This window comes from Lichenostomus cassidix, unplaced genomic scaffold, assembly GCF_008360975.1.
Source record: "Lichenostomus cassidix isolate B80296 unplaced genomic scaffold, HeHo_3.0 unassigened_scaffold_chr26, whole genome shotgun sequence".
In the NCBI taxonomy this organism is placed as follows: domain Eukaryota; kingdom Metazoa; phylum Chordata; class Aves; order Passeriformes; family Meliphagidae; genus Lichenostomus; species Lichenostomus cassidix.
This window is the reverse complement of record NW_028147268.1, coordinates 726,057-750,226: the sequence shown is the minus strand read 5'-3', so window position 1 is coordinate 750,226 and position 24,170 is coordinate 726,057. Positions and strand designations below refer to the sequence as shown.

Genomic DNA, 24,170 nt, shown 5'->3' with positions numbered 1-24,170 from the left:
TTCAGCTGCCATGCTTTGAACAACAAGAAGGATTAATTAAAATAACAGCCAGTTCAGGATGGACAGCCCTGTCCAAGGCTGCTCACCTCAGAGTTAAATCCCGTGTGTTGCGGAGCAGCATTAAAGTAAAACAGCCACAAAAAATTTTTAATAACCAACAGAAAATACTTGGAGTTCTAGGCAGACCTAAAAGATGACACAGAATTGTTATCATTAGCTTTTTTATTAGATTAAGCATTCGTAAAGAAACATTGCACATAAGCATTGCTGGAAGGAAATAAAGACGTAGATTTGTTTTATGGTCAGTGCATTACACATTGTTTCTCCCTACTAAAGCTTGGGCTTATCCAGATTTTTGGGTATAAAGGAAGTATTCTTCATCAGGAGCAGTGCACAGAATTCCCTCCGAGGCAGCATCTGCACCATATGCAGTCTGAGCCTCATTAGAGCCTTCCAGTAACTAATGGGAGCAGAAGTACATTAAAGATTTACAGCAAAATGTCCTTTTCTTCCCCCAGAATTCCAGTCTCAACGTGAGCAGCACTTCCTCCTGCAGGGAAGGAGCCCAATGCCTGCTCAGCAGCAGCACGGATGCCCAGCCTAGGAAAAAATTAATAGCCTGATGTTAGGTTAGAGTTTTCCTGTTTTCACACTGATGTGTAGAGATTCCATCACCACCCACAGAGCGAGGAGGGAATTTCTGGGAAATGCTTTGTTTCAAAGAAATCAACCAAAACAATTGAAAAGAGCTATTGTTTACACTTCCCACTTTGTAGTCAAAGCTCATTAAACTCAAAGCGCTGCTAACAGTGAAAATTGACTGTTGGCTGCATAGAAAGTAGATCCACCTCTAAGTAAAAATAACATTGTAGGAAATGTGAAAGTAATAAAAAACCCAGAAACCAAGGTCAGTGTCCTCTTCAGACTCCATTACTGCTAACGCAGTTTTTCAGAGGCCAAGTTCTCCCATAATTCATACAAATTATAGACAATTTTATCTCAGAAGCAAGGACTGGTGTGGAAGCCTGACCTGTGCTCACCATCAATCCAGATTATGGAAAAGGAAAGACACGCATTGAGGGTGGTGTCAGAAAGAAAATAGGATGTTTTAAAACCCCGATATATTTGAAACATCTTTTATTCAGCAGAAGAAAACATTCTGCCAGAAGATGAAGGGGAAAGAGGTTTCTGCTTGAATTATTATATTATGAAAATAGTCATTCAAGGAGACAATGCAGTCAGCAATATAAACAAATGACAATATAATTATTGCAGCTAAAAGTAATTTTTTATATTAAGGAATGTAAATCCATACCTCATTTGGAAGACATGAGCCTTTCTGTTCAGTTGCTGGGTTCAGGGGCGTTCTGGAATTATAGTTTTCATATGTACGATAATAGCTAGGTGAAAAAGATGAAAACAATGAATTGCTTTGTAAAAGAACACTCAGGTTGGTTTCCTTTAGGGAAGAGAGGCTTGAAATAAAACAACACAACCATACCATGGATTTTGGGTTGTATCATTTGCACACCCTAGCTGAAGGTACAAATTTACAAAGCCCAGGCACACTGAGGCAAATATTTCAAGTGTATCAAGTGTTTAATATTGGGATTTGGCGACAAAGCACATGAGCAAACAGCCAGAAGCTGCCTTACCCTTGCTTCTGCTTGGAAATGATTTTCCAGACAACGCCTGCCCCCAGGAGCAGCAGAACTCCTGCAGCCATGATTCCTGAGGGAGAAGAGCCTGGGTTATTCTCACTGTGCTTTGTAAAGCACACAAAATGCACAACAAGGTGCATCTGCCAAGTAAGCAGAGGAGGCTGTGCTGCTGAGGCCACTGGCCCCAAATGCAAAATGTTTGTAAGCTGCTTACCTAGGCCTACTGACCCAGACTTGGGGGACTTGGGGGACTCTGGAGAGAATGGAAAAAAAAGAAAAATCAGCAATTTACAACCAAAATACAGCGTCCTCAACTCCCCTTAATCACTTTACCAATAAACCTTTTATAATCATGGAATAGTTTGGGTTGAAAGGAGCTTAATTGCCATCCTGTTCCACCTTCCACTATCCCAGGTTGCTCCAAGCCCTGTCCAACCTGGCCTTGGACACTTCCATGGATCCAGGGGCAGCCACAGTTTCTCTGTGCCAGTGTCTCACTGCTAAGACCTACACCACCAGATTTCTTAAAACCACACCCTGACATACTTTTTAAAATACAGAATGAAATTTGCATATTTAAAATGCATTTATGTGTTTCTGTTTGATCTGTGCTTCGTTCCCATTCCACTCACTCAGTTTGCAGGCTGGCACAGGAGGGTCCCAGCTGAAATCCTCTTGGCACTGAGTGTGACTGATGCCTTCCAGCATGTAACCATCATCACATTCAAGAGTGATGTTAGTCCCAGAGCGATAAGTATTTCCTTTAATGGCTTTTTTAACACCTTGGACATCCGGGAATTCACATCTGATCTCTGTAATGGAAGCAGTAAAAAGGGGACATTTAGAGGGAACACAAAATATGAGAAACACAGCTGTGGGTTATTTGGGACATTGCTCTTGAATTCCTTCTGAATGCAGCCAGGAATTAATTCTTATTCCACAGGGTAGTTCCTTTGTTTCTGGCTGCAGAAGTGGGGAAGTGTCTTGAGTCCCAAGTCTCTGAGTTTTGGGATTCCAGACCCACCTTTGCACTGAGGGAGGGGCTGGCTCCAGCTTCCTGACGCTGTGCAGTTGATGAAAGCATTCCCAACAAGGGAATAACCAGGATTGCAGCTGTAGGATACAGCAGCTCCATAGGGAAAAGGGTCAGAGGTGTTGCTTTTGAGCCTCCCGTTGGTGATGTTTGGAGGCTGCAGACACTTCACAACTGGAAAGTCAGGGAGAGACAAACACCAGAGTGGCTTAGGCACTGTCCCTTTGCAGCCTGGACTGTTCCCTTTGAATTTCTTCCCCTGTACTAAACAACCCAGCCCCCTGCAACTCCACCAGGCTTTGGAAAGGCTATGAATTTGAGCTTGTTCTTATCACACATTCTGTACACAGATTTAGACCTTCTACAGACCTTCCCCTAAGGCAAGACTTGTTAAATGTTCTTTGTTCTTAGCTCTCTACGGCCCAAACACACCTTGACAGACGGGAGGAGGATGGCTCCAGGCTCCAGATGGTGTGCAATAAATGGATGCTGTCCCCAGGAGAGAGAAGCCAGGCTCACAGATGTAGTTTACAGATGTTCCGGGAGTAAAAACTGCTTTTGCTGGGCCATGGAAAGACCCGTGGGTGATATCTGCAGGCTTGGAGCAGTGCAGCACTGAAAACAGAGATGTGCAGATCAAAACAGAGCTCAGAGAGGCAAGAGGGAAAACTTTTGAGCAGCTGAAGGCTGAACAGTGTCCCACAGCACTGACTCCAACACACAGAGCCAGCCCTGCCCAACCCTCTGTGAAGTTGCCTCAAAAAAGCAGGACAGGTTGGGAGAAGGAGTTAGTGATTAGTAAATAAAATTTTTCCTCTTCAGATAAGAGACCTACCTGGCTTTGTTCTGGTATCAGGATGGTGATAACGTTCTGCCACTCCATCTAGATGCAGCATTAAGAGTTTAGAAATGTGGTTGAACAAATAAAATGCACAAATTTACCTTCATTTCCCATCATCCTGCTATTACATTTGCAGCAAAAAATTCAATACTTGGAGCAAAGGGGAAAAACAAAGCCAGCTTTGGCTTTGGTGGGTGGGCAGGAAAATCAGAGAAAGCAGAAGGAATTTGCAATCCTGACAAGCCCAAGTGCTGATCCTTACCCTGCTCACACACAGGTACAGGTGGGTGCCACTTTCTGTCACCTCGGCACTGGGATGTGGAGTTGCCTCGCAGGGTGAAGCCTCTGTGACACCTGAAGGTGACAGAGTCCCTGTAGGTGTAGCGGTGCTTAGGGACAGTCACCCTGCCATTCCGGATCTGTGGGACTGGGCACACCACCCCTGCAAGAGAAATTCATCTTTAGGGATACAAAGCCATGTGTGCTGTAGTTAACACAGCCTTGAAGTCCATTCTCAGTGTGCTCCAAGGAGTTTCACTTAGAGACTCAGAAAGGAATAATTTCAAGAACAGAGGGATTTTAGTTCATTTATAGTGTGAATATATTTTAATAAATATGTGAGATGGGGTGGAAACCGGTCATTACTGTCACTCTGATGAATGCTTTACTATCCCAACCTTATGCCTTCCAAAGCAATTCCATGTGAAGGAAAGACTAATTGCAATGATCAACCCCTGCAAAACACCCTTGTGATTTGGATAACAGTATAGGATTTGGAAGATTCCACTTTAATCTTACTCAATATCCTGCTCTTCTACTGCAAAACACATTTATTGCTTGATTTCTTAGTTATCTTTGTGATACAAAAGGGACAAGTCCCTGCAGGCATCTCACAACTCTTCAGTCTGCATTGCTGTGACAGATCAAAAGCTTACATCTGGAAGATTTTTAAAAGAAACCAAATATGCAAGCTTTAAAAAAATTATCCCAGAGGAATATGATGCTTTTAATAGTCTTATTTCTCTAATTCTATTTATTTAAAGGAAATACTTTTTAATTTTAAGGACTTAATTTGCCAGATCTGGCCTGGGTCTAGTGGTGACCTACTTACTCTGACAGATGGGAGGCAGACCAGTCCATGCAACAGCTCGTCCCAAAACCTCACACCTCCTGTGGGACTGTCCAACCAGTCTGTACCTGGAGGTACAGAGAGAGAAACATCAGCTCCTCCCAAGTCCTTCAGTTTGGATTTTGCACTCTCCCCAGAGGTTTCCCTCTGCAGCCTCCTGATTCCAGCTGGTCCTTCTGCTGGTTTGACACATAGGAATGAAGGACACCAAATTCCTTCTTCCTACATCCAAGAAGAGCAACACTGATCCCAAAAACTCTGGGTTTTTTGGGTCAGGTGCTAAACCAGGAGCCAAGTGACTTCCAAAGGGCTGGAGCCTTCTTGCAGCACAGGCTTGCTCCCACTCTCATGGCCATCTGAGAAGGCAAACTGAAACTGAGGTTTGCAAATTAATCTCTTGAGAACAGGAGGAGAAAAATGAAACCCTTCTCCCTTCCTGGAGTAGGCAACCACAGTGAAATTGGAACCAAAATTCGAGTTCTGGCCTGCTGTAAGAGAATGGCAGTGCAGAGGACTGGGCTCTGATCCTTTACCCAACACCAAACCCAGACACAGAGGCAGCAGAGGCAGCGTGGGACTCACCCTTCATCACACGAGTGGTTCACAGTTGACCCAAAAAGGAGATCTGTCAGAACAACAACTCTGCCATTCTTGGGGCTTTCTGGGGTTTTACATTGCTTCCCTGGGAAAGAACAAGGCTGGGTTTAAACTCCTCTCTTTCAGTTGTGTAATACACTATGAGCAGGTATTCTAAGGCTCTGTCCACATTCTGACACCAATAAAGATGGGATTTCTAAAAGGCCCAAAGCGGCCCAGACCATGTGACTAGTAAAGCCATGTACAAATCTTTTTTTTCAATAATTGCTCTAAGAAACCCACAAAACAGACAATTTCCAACAAGCAACACCAAACTGATGGAGCTATTCACTTTTGCAGAACTCTAGGGCTTCAGACCACGTGTTGTTTTGGAGGCAAGTCAGAGTTTGGGACACTCCTGGGCGTCTCGAGTATCCTGGCCGGCAGCTGTAGCGCACAGTGTCCCCAACAGCAAATTCCAGCTGATTTTTGGATTCCTTGGTTAGCTCAGCAAAGCCGAGGTTTGGAGGTGCACCACAGCCACCTATCAGGGAAGAAAACATTCGGAGAAACAGGGATGTCAACTACAAAAGTTGTTACGAAATGCATTTTGAGTATGTACAGATAAAAATTTACGTGCAAAGAGGGTAAAAAAGGGGAAAGGTGAAGGATTCAAAATTTTGGGAAGGGTGAGGATGAGTCCTACAGGCAGAAACTCCCAGACTATCCACAACTTGCAGCTCAGAACCACAGTGTACCTGCACACTGAGGGAGAGGGAGGCTCCAGTTGCCAGAGTCAGTGCAGAAGATGGATGCTTCTCCCAGGAGGCTGTAACCAGGGTCACAGCTGTAGTTCACAACCATCCCGGTGGGGAAAACTTCCAGGTCCTGGATGTTGGGCTTTCCTTTGTCAATGTTTGGAGGTGAAGGGCACTGCAGCACTGAAGAGAGAGAACAAAACAAAACTGAGAAGAGGGCAAGGACACAATGGGGGAACAGGCTGGGGAAGTTGGGGTTGTTCAGCCTGAAGAAGACAAGGGGGGTTGAGATGAGCTGATTTTAAGCTTCTTTAACTCAGCATCATAGAAACAGGATCAGAGGGAGTGGTAAAGGAGAGATTACAAGGCTTCATCACACAACAATTTAAACAAATTAGAAGCATCTGCAAAACTTACATTTGCAAAACTCCTGGGCTTCAGACCAGGTTTGATTTTCTAGACATGTAATAGTTGGTGATATCTGTGGCTGTTCCACATATCCAGGCCGACAAGTGTAGTTCACAGACATCCCAACAGGAAACTCTGTCTGATTTTTATACTCCTCACTCAGCTCAGCAAATAACAATGGTGTTGGTGTGCCACAGCCCACTGCCAAGAAACAAAACAACCATGAGAAATATGTTCCTGCCTGTGAAATGCAGTTAAAGAGAAACAGGTGCACTGATAGGCACTGTTAAACCCCAAGTTATTAATGTATCTTCTACGTGTTCTGACATTTATCTACATAAATGAACACTCAGCATGTATGGGCACAGGCACCTAATTTATATGCTTAAACAAAAAAAACCCAAAATTATAATGACCCAAAAAGTAATTTGGCCAGTGTGGTGCCCTCACACGACTTTGGGCCATAGAGTATGTAAATCTTTAATTTCAATGTATAGAACACCCAAGCCTCTCTCTCCCCACACAACGCAATCCTGCAGGTTTTACCCAGAGGTGGAGAACTTGTACCCCAGCAAAGCCTGGCTCACCTGGTTCTCGTGACTGGCAGGTGGGGACTGCAGGCACCCAGCGGCCATCAGGCTGGCACTTGGCCCCATGGCTGCCCCTCAGCACAAAGCCTGGGTGGCACTGGAAGGTGACATTGTCCCCAGGGTGATACACATCCCTCCGGCCCTCAGCCACCTCGCCGTCCCTGATGCTGGGGCTGCTGCAGATGATCGCTGGGAGGGAAAAGCAGCAGAGGTCGGGCTGGGAAGGAGCTGCCAGAGCTGAGGGGTGCCCATGTGGTTTTGGAGGGCACAGTTCAGGGGGGAGGCCCCTTTTCACTGTGGGTAACAGCATTCCCAGCTCACCTTCACAGAGCGGGTAAGGGATGCTCCAGGATCCTGATGGCAAACAGGAAACTGTGGTTTTCCCAGTGAGGGCATAGCCTGGGTCACAGTGGTACTTCACTGACATTCCAGGGATGAACTCTGTCACACCCTTGCTGTCATGCTGGCCATTTCTGATCTTTGGAGGGGAAGGACACGGCGGCACTACAAGGAGGGGAAAAAGTCCTAACTAGTCAAGAGCTGGCAGCACAAACACCCCTGTAGGATAAGGCAGCCTTTTACCTTTGTTCTCTCCCATTTTTGCCCAACAGCAACAAGGGCTATAAGTGAATGATATTTCCATTCTACCCTCACTTACCTTCCATGCTTTGTGTTTTTCAAGCTTATTGACATTAAAAAAAAGGTCAATTTATCACTGTTTAGGCAACTGCAGTGATTAGTTTCCAAATATCATCTGTGGCCCTAACAGCTTGCTTCTGTGGTTGTGAGTGATATCAGACAGGTAATCCAACCAGCCTGGCTCATTGGATTTTGTGGATTCATTTACTGAGCTGAAAGCCCTACACAAAACAAGTGTCTGAATCAAGGAATCATTTAGGCTGGAAAAGTCCACTAACCACTAACCCCTGGCCCCAAGCGCCACGTCCACATGTATTTTAAATCCCTCCAGGGACCATTCCAGATGATGCCCACACTTCCCTGGGCAGCCATTCAAACATTCCAGGTTTTGAATGGGGATTCTGAGGATGGGAGAACAGATATGTGCATGTTTTTCCTTTCCAGTGCTTGAGAGCAGCCCCTTCACCTCCACACAGTGGTTCAAAAGAAATCAGCCACCACCCTGCCCCTCATTTGAACTTACACTTCTCACAGGTGGGGACAGGAGGGTCCCACTTGCCCCCAAACTGGCACTGAGACTGTTGAGAGCCCTTCAAGGCATAACCCAAATTGCATTCAAAGACAAGGATGGCCTCCAGTCTGTAGGTGGTCTCCAACCCAGACACTTTTCCATTCTCAATCTCTGGCCTGGTGCAACCAATTGCTGGAAGGGAAAAGCACAAGGATGTGAAGAGCTGGGGATGTAAAACCCATCCTGGGTGTGGAGGGACACAGAGCAGGGACAGAACCTGCTGCTGAACCTTGTCACCACTGTCAGGGGCATGTCAACATTCTTGACTCTTATTCTTACACAAAACATCATTATTCAGCTGTTCCTCAGAGTTGTAGGAACAGAAAGGGAAATCCCCAGAGGCAGTTGGAGCTCCTCCTGCCTGTGGCACCTTTGATCTGTGCCTTTTGCTGGAGATTTGGTCTGCAGTGATCAAAGCAAGAGCCAAGAAAGAAGAAAGAGCCTGGGGCCGGGCAGAGCTAGCCAACACAAACCTTCACAGCGGGGCTGGGGCCGGCTCCAGGTTCCCCTGGCAGTGCAGCGGATGGAGGCGTTCCCGACCAGGGAATATCCCTCTTTGCAGGTGTACAGCACTGCCGAGCCTGGGCTGAGCCTGGCCCCGGGGCTGGCATTGTGCTGCCCGTTGGCGATGCTCGGTGGGGAAGGACACCTCACCTCTGCCAGGGGCAAGGAAAGGCAGGTGAGAAATGGGGACAGGGCAAGGAAAACAGCAAAAATCCAACCTTCTAAAAGCAAAGGAGGGAGACACCTCCATTAACTCCTGTGAATGAATGAGCTATCCCCCCACCGGCCCCACCACAGACGGGGTTGTCCCTTCTGCCAGTGCCCAGCAGAGCTCTCTGGAGGGGACACAGCAGAGCTGTACCTTGGCACCGCGGCGCTGCCCCGCTCCAAGTGCCGTGCTGCCCATCTGCAGAGCCGCAGGACAGGGAGGCATTTCCAGCCAGGGAGTGCCCCGAGTCACAGGTGTAGGTGACCACATCCCCGTAGGAGAAGGTGTCCCTGGAGCTGCCGCTGTGTGTCCCGTGGGGGATGGCTGGGGGTGGATCACAGAGGATACCTGTGGGCAGTACCAGGGGGCTTTCAGCGCTGCCCAGGGGCTGCAGGACACTCACACTGCCCAGGAATGGTGACAAAACCACCTCAGCAGTGAGACAATGACCCATATTATCCAGGAACAAACTTTGCATGGAAAAAAATCACATGTTGGAAGGAAAACTTGTGCCCTCCTGTGAGTCACTTCCTTGCTGCCCATGTCTGGGACAATTCTTACCTCCCTTTCCATAACCGTTGGTGACACAGAGAGAGGGACTGGCCACACCATTCCCACACACACCCAGTGAAAAATACTTACCCACGAACAGGGAGTTTAACATACTAATGTTTTTTCCCAATTTGGACCAGAATAAATAAAAGACCTTGCAAAACATTTTCAGAAGCATCCACAACAAAATGAAAAGGGAAAATAAAGATTTTACACATTCAGTGGCTTGAGAAATCCTTTGCAATAAAACCTTTGGCTTGAAAGAAGTTCCACTTTATCTTGCAAACCATCTCCAAGGGCCTGTTGTCTTGGCCTACTTACGCTGGCAGGCAGGAGGATCTCCACTCCACGAGACATGTGTGCCAGAGATCTCACAAGTTCTCTGGGAGCCTCCAACCAACTTGTACCTGGACCACACAGAAGGATTAATTAATTTAACAGTGAGAGACTTGAGGTTTCATTACAATCCTTGCAAGTGGCAGCCAAGAGTTCTGACTTGGGAGGTGGGTTGTGCAAAGCTGAAAATCCACTTAGCTCTCACCTGGCAGCTGAATTCAACTGGGGCAAGACTCACCCTTTGTCACAAGTGTAATTAATTTTGGACTCGAAGAGGAGGTCTGTCAGAACAACAGCTCTGCCATTCACTGGGTTCCCTGGGTTAGGACACTGCATCCCTGGAAGGGAATGGCAGCCTCTGTTAGCCCTCAGCTGTTGCTTACATCCTAGCCAGGGATGTCACCCCAGAGAGCAGGCAGAGAAACCCACAGAGCTGGGAAAACAGGGAAAACAGCCAAGCCTGACACTTCAGGTTTTTCAGTACTTGTAGAACATACTTTTACAGAACTCCAGGGCTGCAGACCATGTCTGGTTCCTGAGGCAGGTGATGGCTGGTGACATCCCCAGGAGCTGGGTGTAGCCAGGCCGGCACACAAATTCCACCCTGCTCCCCTCAGCAAACAGTGTCTGGTTCCTGTAGGGCTCCTTCAGCTCAGCAAACACCAGCCTGGCAGGGGCTCTGCAGCCAGCTGCAGGAGAGAGAACCAACCCAGCTGTTAAAGAGCCAAGAAAATGTGGGTTTCAGAGAGCAGGGGAAGGTTGACACCCTGTTGGGATACTTGCCCTGCTCGCACACTGGCACAGGTGGCTCCCAGGCGTTGCTTGGTTGGCACTGGACCTCTCTGTGGCCACGCAGGGCATAGCCTGGGTCACACTCAAAGGTCACGGTGTCCTTGTGTGCGTAGGCAGACCTGAGACCCACAATCCTCCCATTCTGGATCTGTGGGATGGGACAACTCGCCACTGAAAAAAAGAGGTGCAGGTGCTCAGGCAGAGCTGTGCAGCTGAGAAGCCACCATGGGCTGCAATTTAAAGACACAGGCCTGAAAATAATTTTCCTATACATTATGTTGTGCCTGCACCCAGCAATATCAAACATCTCCAAGGGGAAAGGAGAGGGGATACTGGGGCAGCAGGGTGACCCTCCTGCCTCCCCCACTCTGCCTGCATGTCAGCCCTTGAAAATCCTGGAGCAAGAATTCCAGCTGTCTGGAGTTTCCCAATCTTCCCCAGCACGAAGCAGCAGCGGCAGGAGGGTGGGACACCATCAGCCCCAGCCAGCCCCACCTCCACAGGCCGGCAGGGGCTCGCTCCACACGCCGTTCTTGCCATCCCAGCTGGTGCAGTGGATGGAGGGCTCCCCGTGCAGCGGGAAGCCAGGGTTGCAGGTGTATGTCACAGATGTGCCATAGAGGAATTCAGTCAGCAGCCTTCCCGTGTGCTTCCCGTTGGGAATGTCCGGAGGTGGCTCACAAGGGATACCTGCAGAGGTGCAGAACAAGGCTGCTCAATTCCAAGCCTGATAATTTCCTGCCCACAGAGCAGAGAAATTGCCCGTGAAAGCTTTGATTGGAATGATGTGGCTATCTCTGCTGGGAAATATTTCCCAGATCCATGCAAAGACCCAGAGCTGTGAGCTACTTACGCTGACAGACGGGAACGTCACCACTCCATGCAACACGTCCTCCAGAGAGCTCACAGCGTCTGCTGGATTGTCCAATTAACCTGTACCTGGTGTCAAAAGGATTGGTCATTCGTCCCAAGCCATTGCAGCTGCCTCCTCCCCAACACCTGGGATGTGGGATCAGCCCTGGAGGGGAAGTTCCTCCCTCCATTTCACAGGATTTGTACATATAGACACAACAGAGAGCACCTTACGTGCTCTATAGCTACAGAGCCATTTACTGGGAGTGAAGGAACAGGAGGGAAAAAAAGGGAACATTTACCTAATCCACTTCTAAGCCAGGACTTACCCTTCCTCACAGCTGTAGACCACTGTAGACCCAATCAGGAGATCTGTGATGGAAATAATCTTCCCATTCGTAGGCTCGTTAGGATGACTGCACTGTTTCCCTGAGGGAGAAAAACACTGTTTTAGGCTCCTGTCTCTCTACACAATGGTACAACAAATACAATTCCTCCTCCAGTCACCACCCACATTCCCAGTTACCCCCGACACAGGTTTCCAATTGCAAAGAGTTACATGGCTTTACTAGTCACATATTCAGAATAACATCAAGGTTTTGGCAGCGTGGACAGAACCTAGGACCTATTCCTTCTGCAACAGACACCAAATCAAGGAGCTATTCACTTTTACAGAACTCTAGTGCTTCTGACCACACTCCGCTCTCAAGGCATGTAATAGTAGGTGACATTCCTGGGACTTTAGCATATCCAGGGTGGCAAGTGTACTGCACAGTCTTCCCAACAGAATAATCAATGGCATTTCTATGCTCCTCATTTAGCTCAGCAAAGGGTAACCTTGTGGGCTCATGACAAGCACCTATTGAGAGAGAAAAGAGACATGAGAAGCAGGCAGGACATGGATGTCAGGGGCAAGCACATGCAGAGCACTGTTGGGGTTTGGTTTGCCTAGCAAAAATGTTTATTTTGATTAATACAGCCATTAATAAACAAACACATTTTCCCAAAGGATTGCAGAGAATTAGGTTCTTATTCCCAGGGTAGACTTAGATCTTCTACTCACCAGGTTTAACAACATTTTTTAAGCAGAGTTAAGGACATAAAATAGCAGTGTACCTGAGGCAGTTCTGTCATGATTTACCTGGGGATCTCGTTAAGGATTTCTGGTGAGGCTGTGGTCTGTCACAGACAGGAAGAGCAGGCTGCCAGCTGCCATCCTCCTGGCAGGACACCCTGGCACTGCCCTGCAGGCTGTAGCCATCGTGGCACTGAAATGTCACCGTTTGCCCAGGTGCAGAGAGAAGCCCATGACCACCAACTATCCTTGCATTGGGTATGGCTGGATTGATGCAGACAGTCACTGGAAATGAGGGTGTGAAGCAGGAAGTGGAACAAAGGAAAACAAAAAACCACAGGCTGTTAATGTTGCAGCAACAAAGTCATCATGATGGCCACACAAACTTCCCCAGCCCCTTCACTGTAGAAGGGCTTCACATTAATTCATGCCATGCAACACTTTCCATGGGATTGACCCTCTTGGAGGATCTGATTGCATTGGTGAGAGTATCCCTGTGTTAAAAGCCACACCAAGAGCTTGTTCCCTGAAGGGACAGAGCACAGACTCACCTTCACAGCGAGGGTGGGGCTGGCTCCAGTTCCCTGATGCTCTGCAGAACACAGCAGTTTTTCCAACCAGGTAATAGCCAGGATTGCAGGTGTACCTTACAGACATTCCAGCAGTAAAAAACGCTTTGCCGTGGCCATTGTGATTCCCATTAGGCACCTCCGGAGGCATCGGGCACGGTCGGACTGTGAGAGAGAAATGGGAAATGTAAACTCAGTGAGAGAGCAGCAGCCTGGGGAAGCAGCAGCACCACACTCACCTCTCTGGCAGATGAGCACCGGTGGGTCCCAGGTGCCCCCAGGCTGGCACCGAGCCTCGGCCCTGTCCTCTGCTGCATAACCAGCATTACAGAAAAAGCGAAGAGTCTCTCCAGCCTTGAAGGTGCTCTGCAGGTTGTAGACCTTCCCGTTCTGCACCTCAGGGGTGCTACAGCCGATTGCTGTGGGAACAGTGACAGCATCCTTTGCATTTCCCTTCCTGGACCACACCCTACACACACAGACCTCTCCCCTCTCCTTACTGCCATAAGCTCTGATCCTACAGGACACCCAGCACCCTTCCTGCCACCCCACACACCTTCACAGCGGGGCAGGGACCTGCTCCACACGCCGCTCTCCGTGCAGGTGATGGACACATTCCCAAGCAGCTCATAGCCCTCCCTGCAGCTGTAGGACACGGTCACTCCGATGGAAAACTTGTGTGAGGACTGTCCACTGTGCAATCCATTGGCGATGTTTGGTGGCCGAGGACATGTCACCTCTAAAGAGGGAGGGGAAAAGCTCGTGAGAGTTTGGGAGAGGTGATTTCGGAGAGCCAGCTCAGCCCAAACCTCCTGCATGTCAGACATGGGGAGGGCAGAAGCCTCGACCCCCAGGTACTGCTGGCTCCATCCTGACAGCAGCCTTTGGCTGTCCTGCCTCTCCTCTGATTTTTCTGGACAAAGAGTCTTGAAATGCTTCATATAAACCAAGCTGGTCTCCCCCTAAAAGCTCTGTCCCACCCCATGCCCATGCCTAGTCCCAACACTGTCACCATCCAGCTCCCCATGGAGGTGCTGGAGTGACGCTGTGACCAGTACACAGCAAGGATGGTCCTGGCTCTGGATTGATGGATCTTAGCTTATTCTTTACATATTATAAACCCATATATTTCATTAAAATGGGATTTAGTCCCTCACTGAAGGTCACAGTGGCAATGGTGAGGGTGTCCCCTGTGCTCAAAGCCACACTGTGCGTTTGACCTCTGAAGGGTCAGAGCACAGACTCACCTTCACAGCGAGGGTGGGGCTGGCTCCAGTTCCCTGATGCTCTGCAGAACACAGAAGCTTTTCCAACCAGGTAATAGCCAGGATTGCAGGTGTACCTTACAGACATTCCCATGGTGAAACCTGCTTTGCCCTGGCCATTGTGATTCCCATTAGGCACCTCCGGAGGCATCGGGCATGGTCGGACTGTGAGAGAGAAATGGGAAATGTAAACTCAGTGAGAGAGCAGCAGCCTGGGGAAGCAGCAGCACCACACTCACCTCTCTGGCAGATGAGCACCGGTGGGTCCCAGGTGCCCCCAGGCTGGCACCGAGCCTCGGCGCTGTCCTCTGCTGCATAACCAGCATTACAGTCGAAGTGGAGAGTCTCTCCAGCCTTGTAGGTGCTCTGCAGGTTGTAGATCTTCCCATTCTGCACCTCAGGGGTGCTACAGCCGATTGCTGTGGGAACAGTGACAGCATCCTTTGCACTTCCCTTCCTGGACGACACCCTACACACACAGACCTCTCCCCTCTCCTTACTGCCATAAGCTCTGATCCTACAGGACACCCAGCACCCTTCCTGCCACCCCACACACCTTCACAGCGGGGCAGGGACCTGCTCCACACGCCTCTGTCCGTGCAGGTGATGGACACATTGCCAAGCAGCTCATAGCCCTCCCTGCAGCTGTAGGACACGGTCACTCCGATGGAAAACTTGTGTGAGGACTGTCCACTGTGCAATCCATTGGCGATGTTTGGTGGCCGAGGACATGTCACCTCTGGAGAAGGAAAGAAATTGTCCTATGGATCAGCTGTTTGCTGGTTTTTGTGCTGGTAGGACAGCTTGGGCAATGTCAGGGTGATACCCTGAATTCTGCTCTCTGTTCTGTTTGCTGGACCAAAGCTTTAGCTCGCTAAAGGTGCAGCTGCACCTGGAAGAAATTACTGGCAGTAAGGACAGTCCCGACAGGACAACAGGCACAGCACAGGATTTGGCAGGGATCCACACAGACATGGGAGCAGAAAGAGCAGTGAGAAGTTGTGATTACTTCCCATTCCAGGATCTGCCCAGGAGCAGAGTGACAGAAACCCCCCTGGGATTCAGATTCTGCCATCCCACACAACTGACTTCTCTCATGCCTCTCAGAGCCCCAAATGGGGCACTGCCACCCCCTTGCCCCACCCCAGCATGTTCCTGTCTCACTGCCAGCCAAGTTGGCAGCACTTTCCTTGAAGAGCAGCCAGGACAGGTCCATCCCAGCTTTGCTTTGCCACTGAATTAGAGAGGACACAAGAGGGAGCTTTCCCCGCGGCCATCCCTGCTCACACTCACCCTTTTTGCACTCTGGCAGAGGAGGCTTCCACCTGGAGTCAGCTCCACAGGTGCTGCTGCGGGAGCCCTGCAGGGTGTAGCCCGGGTTGCAGGTGAAGGTCACGGTGTCCCCTGTCCTGTACAAATAGCGACTGGAGGACACTCTCCCATGCTGGACACGTGGGGTTGGGCACTGGGCAGCTGGCAAAGGGAGAGAAAGGAAATGTTTGCCCACACTGCTCCCAGGGGGTGCTCCCAAGGGATGGGGTGTCCATGGGATGGGTGAGCAGTGGGATCCTGTGGAAGCTGCAGGTGGTGTGGGACTCCCTGGGGCTGCAGAATCCTCCTTGTGCTCCTGGGGGACCTCACTGCTGCCTCAGCTGGCAAAAACTGGGTGTCCAGGATCTCATGGCAATCACCCAGCAAGGTCAAGTGCCTTTCCTGTGCTTTCTGCAGGCTCTGAAGCCCACCCTATGGGTCCGTTCAACCCAGGAAAATGCTGGCAGGGTGGTCCAGGACTGACCCAACAGCACTGCAGGGATCTGGGCTGCCAGGAGCCTGTGCCAGAGGGTGCCTGGAATGGGCTGGGGGTGCCATTCCCTGGCCACTCTGTGTGGTTCCAGTGCTGTCCCCAAGGGTCCCTCAGCAGCAGAGGAGCTCGCAGTCTCTGATGCCAAGGTCCACCTGGGACCAGCACAGGGCTCCTATTTTCCTCCCCAGGGAAAAGCCCAGGGATCAAAAAGGAGAGGAGCAGTGACAAGGAAGATGAGGGAGGAAGGCCCCAGAGGAGCAGAGCTGCTGGTCTGCCTTACCTTGAGCCTCGGGTGTGACAGTGAGGAGCAGAGTGGAGCTGCCCAGCAGGCAGAGGGTGAAGGTGGACACCATCCCTGGCACAGCTGGCAGCTCCTGGAGCACGGGCCAGATATGGACAGCCCAGTTCCCCCCACAGCCCCCGTGGGAGGAAGGAGACACTGCTGGGGGACTTCCCAGGACTGTGGGACAGGAACCTGGGGGCTTCCCAGCACCCCGGGGAGGCTGCAGGTGCCTCACACTGCTGCTTGTGCTGCTGGTTTGGGCAGGGGAGGGTGTGGAAAGAGAGCAAAGGGCTGGGTGCAGGCAGAAAGACTGGAGCTGAATTCTGCCCATGGGGCAGAGTGTCCTCCCCTGGGGGAAGTGGCCCAGGCTCTGTCCCTGATCCCCAGGTCGTGGTGGCACCTAAAGGGACACAGCACAGCTCACCTGCCCAGCTGTGGGATGGGCAAGGCAGAGCATTTCCTCCTCCCACGAAAAAAGGACCATTTGTGGATCCAAATGCTCCTGCCCTGACCCTGCCTGCTCGAGTGCTTATCCCTCGCTGCTGGAAGAACAAAACCCTCAGACAGGACTTTGTGCTGGAGCAGCCCCTGCAGCTCCAGTTCTCCACCTCGCTGAGATGACACTTTCTGAGCCTAAAACAAGCAGCGAGACGTGAACTGCTCAAGTCCTTTTATCCCTTTTATTGACAGAGAGCTTCCAGTGTTTACAAAACCAAACATTCACACTTCCGAATTGCACTTGGTTGTTTGCACTCAGATTATAAAGTAAAATTAGGTACAATTCCATTACAAACACAATAAATACACCCTGTCCAATGGTAAATTTTGGCTACCACACCTGTAAAACTTTGTCACAGTGTTCACAGTTCCTTTCATTGAGTTGTGGGGAAATCATACAAAGCTGATCCCCAAATCACATGTTAAAACCATTTGAAAAAAGAAAACCCTTTTGGACTATACAGTAGGACTGAATGTGCTGGGATTAAAATAAAACCAAACACAACTCAAAGCTAGGAGGCTTTAGGCTGTATTTTGTCCATTTAGTGACTCACATGGCTTATGGTAAGAGAAATAAAAATAACCAGCAATGGACAAGTGCTTGTTCTGCAAAGCTGAAAAAAACCAGAATCTGCAGTGCCCCTGTGACAGCTGAACAGGACAGCACTTTCTGGGAAGGGAGAACTTTTGGGTCTCTTTGCAACAAGAGTGACATGTGGATGGAAATGGTTATTTGGGGGTTTCCTTCTTAGTAAAGGCATGTTCCTGTTAGCAGGAACGCACTGGGGAGAAGGGAGAAACAAAAGGGCTGTAGTAGACACATTTTGGATGCTTCCTGTTCCCAAGTGCACATCATGAGAAGCTCACGGATTGGTGATTTACCTCTGCAGGACACAAAACCCCAAACCTCAACAATCTGCTTTATCAGCAGCTAAAAGTCTGAGTGTCTCAGGCTTAAGCAGTCAAAATTCTGACACAGTGCTGTTTCCCTTCTAAACAAGAAACCTTCCAATCATAACTCCATTTTATGGGATGACACCTCTTTAGCTTATTCAGAGATCCTTTAGCCAGGATGAGTTAAAACCAGGAAAAGACACCAAGGCCTCAGTGTGGCCTTGCCATCAGCACACAAATCCAGGGCATTTCTGCCCACATGGTTCCTCCCTCACCTCTCTCCATCTTCACACCCTCAGCACAACAATAACTGGGTCAGGTCAGCCAGGATGAAAACAAAATGCCCAGAAGTTGTGGGGTTGGTGTCCTGGTCCCCACGGAGGAGTTCCTCAGGGATTTGGCTTGCTGTCCATTTGCACCTACTTCAGATCAGAGCAAGAGTTGCCTCCCAGCCCTGCCGTGAGCAGAGCAAGCGCCCAAAATCCTGCTGGACAAGGTGGTGTTTGGTCCAAGGCTGCACCTTGGAGGTCCTTCCCAGCCTTGAGGTGTGTGTGGTTGGTCAATGTTGTCAGTAGTCACAGAAAATACCAGACTCACACCTCCTCTTTGTATCAAACCATGAAAGCACAGATTACTCTCAGCAAGACAATCCCTCCTCATCCTCTCATCAGGGGCTGCACTTTCCACCTCAGGACACTTCAGAGACACCCAAATGCTGACCAGGCCCAGGCCCAGCATGACCTTAGTGGTGCTGGAGAACCCAACCCATGGGGATACCCCACAGCACAAGAATTTCTGGAGCTTCCTCAATTGCAGCATGAAGGTCTTTGGCATCTTTGTGACTTCCCACAGGGATAACTGCCCTTTATTTCTGAGCAGCATTCCAAACAGGGGGCTGGGAGCTTCCCAGGCTGCTCCAGTCCCTCTGTGTCCCACACTACAGTGCAAGGGTTTTCCAGACAAGGGCTGGTGGTTGCTGCTCCAAGGCCACTTTGACAGGAGGGAAAAGCAGAGCTCTGGGATCAAGTCCAAGGTGTCTCCAGGTACTTCTCACTGCACCCATTCCCGAAGTTAGATGTTCATAACCAGCAGTGCCAGGAGGAGGGGGAAGATTCCTACAAGATACAAATAAGGAGTTTCAGTCTTTAAACACAGTTAAATCAGCTGTCTTTTTGCTCCCTGGTCCCTTTTAGCTCCCCCTTCCCTTTCACAGCCTGATTTAAAGCACCAACAGTACCAATATGAGCACAGACTGTAGCTTTCAAGCCTAATTCAAGCAGAACACCCAGGACACAATAACAAAGGCAGACAGGAGCTGGGTAAAGGGCTCAGGAACCCAGAATCTCAGGGTATGTTGAGCTGGAAGGCCCCACAAGGTCAAGTTCCCCTCCTGGCCCTGCATATACATTGTACTCACCAACAATGATCGTGTTCGCTCCACCTGGAAAGGAAGTGAGACAAACATGAAGCTGCACCCATCCAGCACAGCAATTCCTGAACTACACAACGTGCAGGGTCTCAAACTGGAGCCAATGCACGTGGAAAACAATCAGCAACATACAGAACAGGACTCCTGCACAGCCCAGCCCCACAGGTGTTCATCTGTTAGAACCCAGATGGATTTATTGCAGGATCTCACCCCATGGAGTAAGTCACTGAGGTGCCCAGTCAGGGCAGAAGAAATGTTTCACCATACATTGATTTTGTAACACCCAATTTCAGCACTATACCAAACTGAGTGAACAGTTTTAACATCTGATTATCTCTCGCTGGTATCGCAGACAGAACACTTTCCTCTTGTGAAAGGTTTTTCCCCCTAATTTCTGCTCTTCCCTTGCTCCTTTCATTTTGTCAGTATAATTCCTGAATTCTACAAGAATTTTGCAGCTGAAGCTTCACAGAGCGAGTTAGGATTGAAATCCCGATTTTTAAGCTGATTGATTAAGAAGTCCAAGTAGGAGCAGGCCAAGCCCACCAGCAAGGCAGCTCCACCAGAGCATTCCCAGCTGCTATTTAATGACTCTGTGCAGGGTTTTTCCCTCTTACAGTAAGGAGGTGCTGGATCCCAATCGACTCCATCTCCTGCTACCACACATGTCGCAGAAGACTTCTTCAATTTATACCTGAGGAAAGAGAACAACTTTAGTACTTCACAGAAGACAGCCCAGGAGAGTTTTTCCCTGCACTCCCGACCACTGCACACAGGCAAGGGATTAACCAGAATTGTCCCACAATCAAATGGCATCTGGCAACAGCACAGCCATTAAATAAGGGCACTGATGGGAGGCAGGCTGGGGCAGTTCACTGCATCACCCAGCACACACTGGTGCCACACTGAAGATGAAATACAGGGGTTCACTGGACCCTTGCACTGGGAAACCCAGGAGGGATGGTGCTGCTGGTGATCCCAGTCCCCTGACCCCCAAGCTGGTCCCTACTGAGCAGTGATCCACTCACGGAGCATCACAGGTGAATGACACAACTGTTTCATATGGGAAATCCTTGACATCTCCAACCACTTTCCCATGCTCAACTTTGGGAGGAGAGCACTGCTGGCCTAGAGGAAAAGAAAGCAACACGGGAATTACTTTGAGCCTGGAGATGGACATGACCCAAATTTCAGAAGAACATCCCAAGCCTGTCCAGATCCCTCCCACTGTCAGGCAAGGCAAGATGAAGAGGAGATACTCACGGACACAGAATTCTGGGTCTGCAGCAGACCAGGTCTCATCACTCTGACAGGTGATAACAGAGGACTTCCCAGGTGCTTCCTTATAGCCTGGGTTGCAGCGATACCTCACCTCAGTCCCTAATTCAGAGGTGTCATCCACAGCCGTTGTCGGGGTGGCAAAAGGGAATTGTGGGGGATGACCACAGCGGACTAAAGGGAGACAGACACAGGGCTGGTTACCCAAAAGTCTGGATAAACAGTGAACTGCAGCTTTGGAGCATGGAAATAAATGTGTCTGTACTCACTTTGAGCACAGGTTGGAGGAGGTGGGGTCCAGTTGCTGTTTGCATCACACATAATGTCACTGCTCCCTTTCATGGAATAGCCAGGATTGCACTCAAAAGTCACTTTATCTCCATACGTGTGCTCCGTGCCAAAGCCAGATAACCTTCTCCCATTTGGCACTTGTGGAGTTTTACATTTGACCTCTGCAAGTGAGGATAATAAAAATATTTATTACAAGACAAAGCCCTGCGGTGACACCAGAGCTGTGACATGAGAAGCTTGCTAAGACAATCCAGAATAATTTGGGTTGGAAGGAACCTTACGGATCTTCTGGTTCCAACCCCCTGCCATGGGCAGGATGACACCTACTGGATCAGAACTAGCACTGTGAGACAGGCAGGTCCCCAGTGGAGTGAGGGAACAGAGAGACATCATTAAGAAACTGTGAGCACTTCATTTCTCATTTGCAGGGATCCCAGGGCATGGGCAGGAGCTTTCTGTGGGCTGAAGAATCCATCAAACCAAGTCCTGCCTCTGAGCATAACCTGGCAGCCCACTGCTGGGAATTCTTTCAGGGTCACATCCACCTTCTCCTATTTGGCACCAATCAGTAAAGCACATTTAACATTTATTTACCTTTGCATTCAGGGGCCGGACCGCTCCAGACTCCCTGGAAGTCAGGACCCGTGGTACAGATAACTGTGGCCTCTCCAATAAGAGATAAACCTTTGTCACATCTGTAACTTGCAGTCATGCCGAAGGTGAACACTTCATTCTCACTGAGAAGCTGCCCATTCTCAATTGCAGGAGGTGGTGGGCACAGAATAACTGCAGGGGAAGGAAACAGCAAAGAAAAGAAAGAATGTTTCTATCAAATGTGAAATGGAAGTGTGGCTTTGAGAAAGGAATGTACATAAAGCAGTTAAGGTCTGCTTACTCTCACAGGACGGAACAGAATTCCAAGAAACTTCACCATTTCTCAATGTACACTCTGCAGAGGGTGACCCAATGAGTCGATATCTGAGAGAAAGGAAAGTGGAATCTCTTTGAGAAAAGTGAAAAAACCCTGGGGAGATTGAGAAAGTTGAAGAGTTTCTAATTGTATTCTGTGGAGGAGCTGAACGCTGGGGCATAATCAGCTGCCTCTCCTATAAAAAATTATTTTCTCTATACCTAAAGAAATGTAATATATAATGAAATTGAAAGAAAATGAATATTTGAAGTAGGTGGACACAAATGCACAGGACCACCAGCAGGACATCCTCTCACCCTGAGTCTGTTCTGTCTGGTCTGTGCAGCAGTAAATCCAAACAAAAACTTATTTTTTTGAGCAGATTCAGGTGTCACTGCTGTTCCTGAAGGCTCTCCTTCCCTCTCACCCTGCTCCCCGCATTCCCACAGCCCTTTTTTCCCCAAGCCCTTGACTACCACACAGGCAGCGTGACTCACCCCAGACACATCTCTCAATTCCTAATAAGCAGTCACAGGAAATGAGCACAATTATTTGCAAAGCAGATAAAAAACCACCTGCAAAGTCCACACTGAACAGGTGAGCTTTGATGAGAAAATTATTTGGTTGGACAGCAATTCAGGGGAACAGCCCAACACCCATGGTCCCTGATCTGAACACCTGAGTGCCAAGGACCAGCCCCAGCTGTTCAAAGCCTCTGAGTGTCACCTGGCTGCTGTCACCCAGCCTCGACTGAGCAGAGCCCAGGTTGGGACTTACCCAGTGTGACAGCTGAAGGTCACAGTGGCCCCAAAGCGCAGGTCAGTCGTGGTGTGAAAGTTGCCATTCTCAATTTCCGGCTGCCCACACGACTTTCCTGAAAGGACATGTGCTTGTGAGCTTTGTTTTATAGGATCAGAATGCAGATGGCAGCAACTCTTCAGTGTCATTACAGACTAATTGACCTCATTATTAGAGTGCCCTCTGAGCAAATGGCAGCATTTGCAGGAGAGATACAAGATCCACGTTAACTTATGAAGAACTGAAATAAAAACTGGGAAAAAAGATCATAAAATAATAGCTGAGCATCAGCTTCAGCTCCAGAGTCTCTCCAGGGTGTCACATCCACAGCACCAATAAATCTTGGGGTTTTTTGCATCTCTGCCCTTCAGCCTTCCCAGGGCACACAGGGAGTGTTCTCCAGGCTCTCCCCATCCAACAGCACAGATCAAGCTAAGGACAAGTTAAAAAAAGCTGGGGTTTATGTGCTTACACAAGAAAGGAAACAGATAAAGAACACATGGGCTCAGGAATAAGCTCTTGGTCTGTAGGGAAGCAGCAAGAAGGGAATGGGGAGAGGGAGGGACCCACAAATGCATCACCACAAGGACAAGAGACAGCCAACAGGTTCCTCCACACTGTCCCTGGTTTCTGGGGATACATCACAGCACTGACGCTGTAGCACCACACAGAGAAGCAGGAAGGGCAGAGATCATCTCGGTGATTAACGTTTCTAAGGAAAGCGCAACCCCACGCAGGCGCCCAGCAGGGCACTTGTTTTCAGCTGCTCCAAACAGCTCCCAGGGACATAATTCTGAGCCGTGCAGGGATTTGCAGTGCTGCCGGGGGTGTGCCCTCCCCAGTCCCAGAACCCACCAATGCAGAAGGCAGACTTCTCCGACCAGCTGGAGTTGGCGAGACAGGTGACCTCGGGGGAGTCAGCCCCGTGCCTCACGTATCCCGGGCGGCACTTGTAGCTCACCACAGCCCCCTCGGGGTAGGACTGCTGGGGGGGATCGACCGGCTCTGCAAAGGTGAACCGGGGCGGCTGCGAGCACACACCTGCGGGCAGAAGGGTGATGATGGCGGGGCCATGCAGCCACTGCCCCATCCCAATTTCCCCATCCCCGTGCAGCCCCTGTCCCCCCGTGTCCCCGCTCACCCACAGCTCCGGGCAGCGCCAGCAGCAGCACACAGAGGCAGCGCAGGGCCATGGCCGGGGTTGCTCCCGGGGCCAGTCAGATCCGAAGGATGCAGAGTGCGGCTCTTTACTGGACCGCGGCAGGTAAGCTACGCAATTCTCCCACGGCTGCTGCACAGAGGCATTTTTTTCTTCGGCTATTGAAGGAACACAGGGTTTTTGGGTCTGCTGAGCCCCCCCGGGACTGCAGGCACTGTCCCTGGGATAGTCAGAGGGCGCAGCAGCTCCTCCGCCGGCTCCCGCGGCCGTCCCCGCAGCGACTCCGGCAGTTCCCACGGCGCTGCCGCTTTCTGTTTTTCCGGGTAGGGAGTAACACCTCTTAAGAGAGGAACAGCCAACCAGAGGCGGCTGGCACTGGGGTCAGGAGTCCTTCTCCCGGCCCCTCCTGCCACGCCCAGTTCCAGGGAAGGAATTTACCTGGGTGAGTAAGCCAGGAAGTGTGTCAG

General features: G+C 49.8%; 1 protein-coding gene across 1 annotated transcript; it reads right to left on the bottom strand.

Annotated features, from left to right (window-relative positions):
* Positions 1-504: 504 nt before the first annotated feature.
* LOC146423886 (complement receptor type 1-like) lies at positions 505-24,027 on the bottom strand. The gene is made up of 47 exons (XM_085044250.1): positions 23,686-24,027; positions 23,400-23,585; positions 22,524-22,620; positions 21,732-21,814; positions 21,431-21,622; positions 20,815-20,997; positions 20,531-20,719; positions 20,296-20,395; positions 19,885-19,961; positions 19,256-19,279; positions 18,922-18,953; positions 16,444-16,846; positions 15,653-15,832; positions 14,916-15,098; positions 14,599-14,778; positions 14,342-14,524; positions 13,651-13,833; positions 13,334-13,513; positions 13,077-13,259; positions 12,592-12,810; positions 12,118-12,309; positions 11,780-11,879; positions 11,452-11,537; positions 11,094-11,288; positions 10,590-10,769; positions 10,304-10,495; positions 10,045-10,144; positions 9,792-9,877; positions 9,072-9,266; positions 8,680-8,862; positions 8,159-8,338; positions 7,318-7,500; positions 6,994-7,185; positions 6,416-6,607; positions 5,999-6,181; positions 5,593-5,784; positions 5,247-5,346; positions 4,647-4,732; positions 3,798-3,977; positions 3,530-3,577; positions 3,127-3,309; positions 2,686-2,868; positions 2,294-2,473; positions 1,876-1,914; positions 1,656-1,731; positions 1,316-1,400; positions 505-600 (listed from the first exon to the last, which is right to left on the bottom strand). Exons 1-47 carry the CDS (start codon positions 23,735-23,737, stop codon positions 577-579), a joined length of 6,924 nt encoding a protein of 2,307 aa, XP_084900376.1. The 5' UTR covers positions 23,738-24,027; the 3' UTR covers positions 505-576.
* Between the last annotated feature and the right edge of the window lie 143 nt (positions 24,028-24,170).

Excerpts from the sequence above, each read along its gene's own strand:
- LOC146423886 (XM_085044250.1), bottom strand. The coding sequence starts at position 23,737 with ATGGCCCTGCGCTGCCTCTGTGTGCTGCTGCTGGCGCTGCCCGGAGCT. Across the intron at positions 20,396-20,530 it reads AGACCCAGAATTCTGTGTCC|GCCAGCAGTGCTCTCCTCCC; the intron begins GTGAGTATCTCC and ends CTTTTCCTCTAG. Across the intron at positions 13,834-14,341 it reads GCCCCACCCTCGCTGTGAAG|AGGTGACATGTCCTCGGCCA; the intron begins GTGAGTCTGTGC and ends CTCCCTCTTTAG.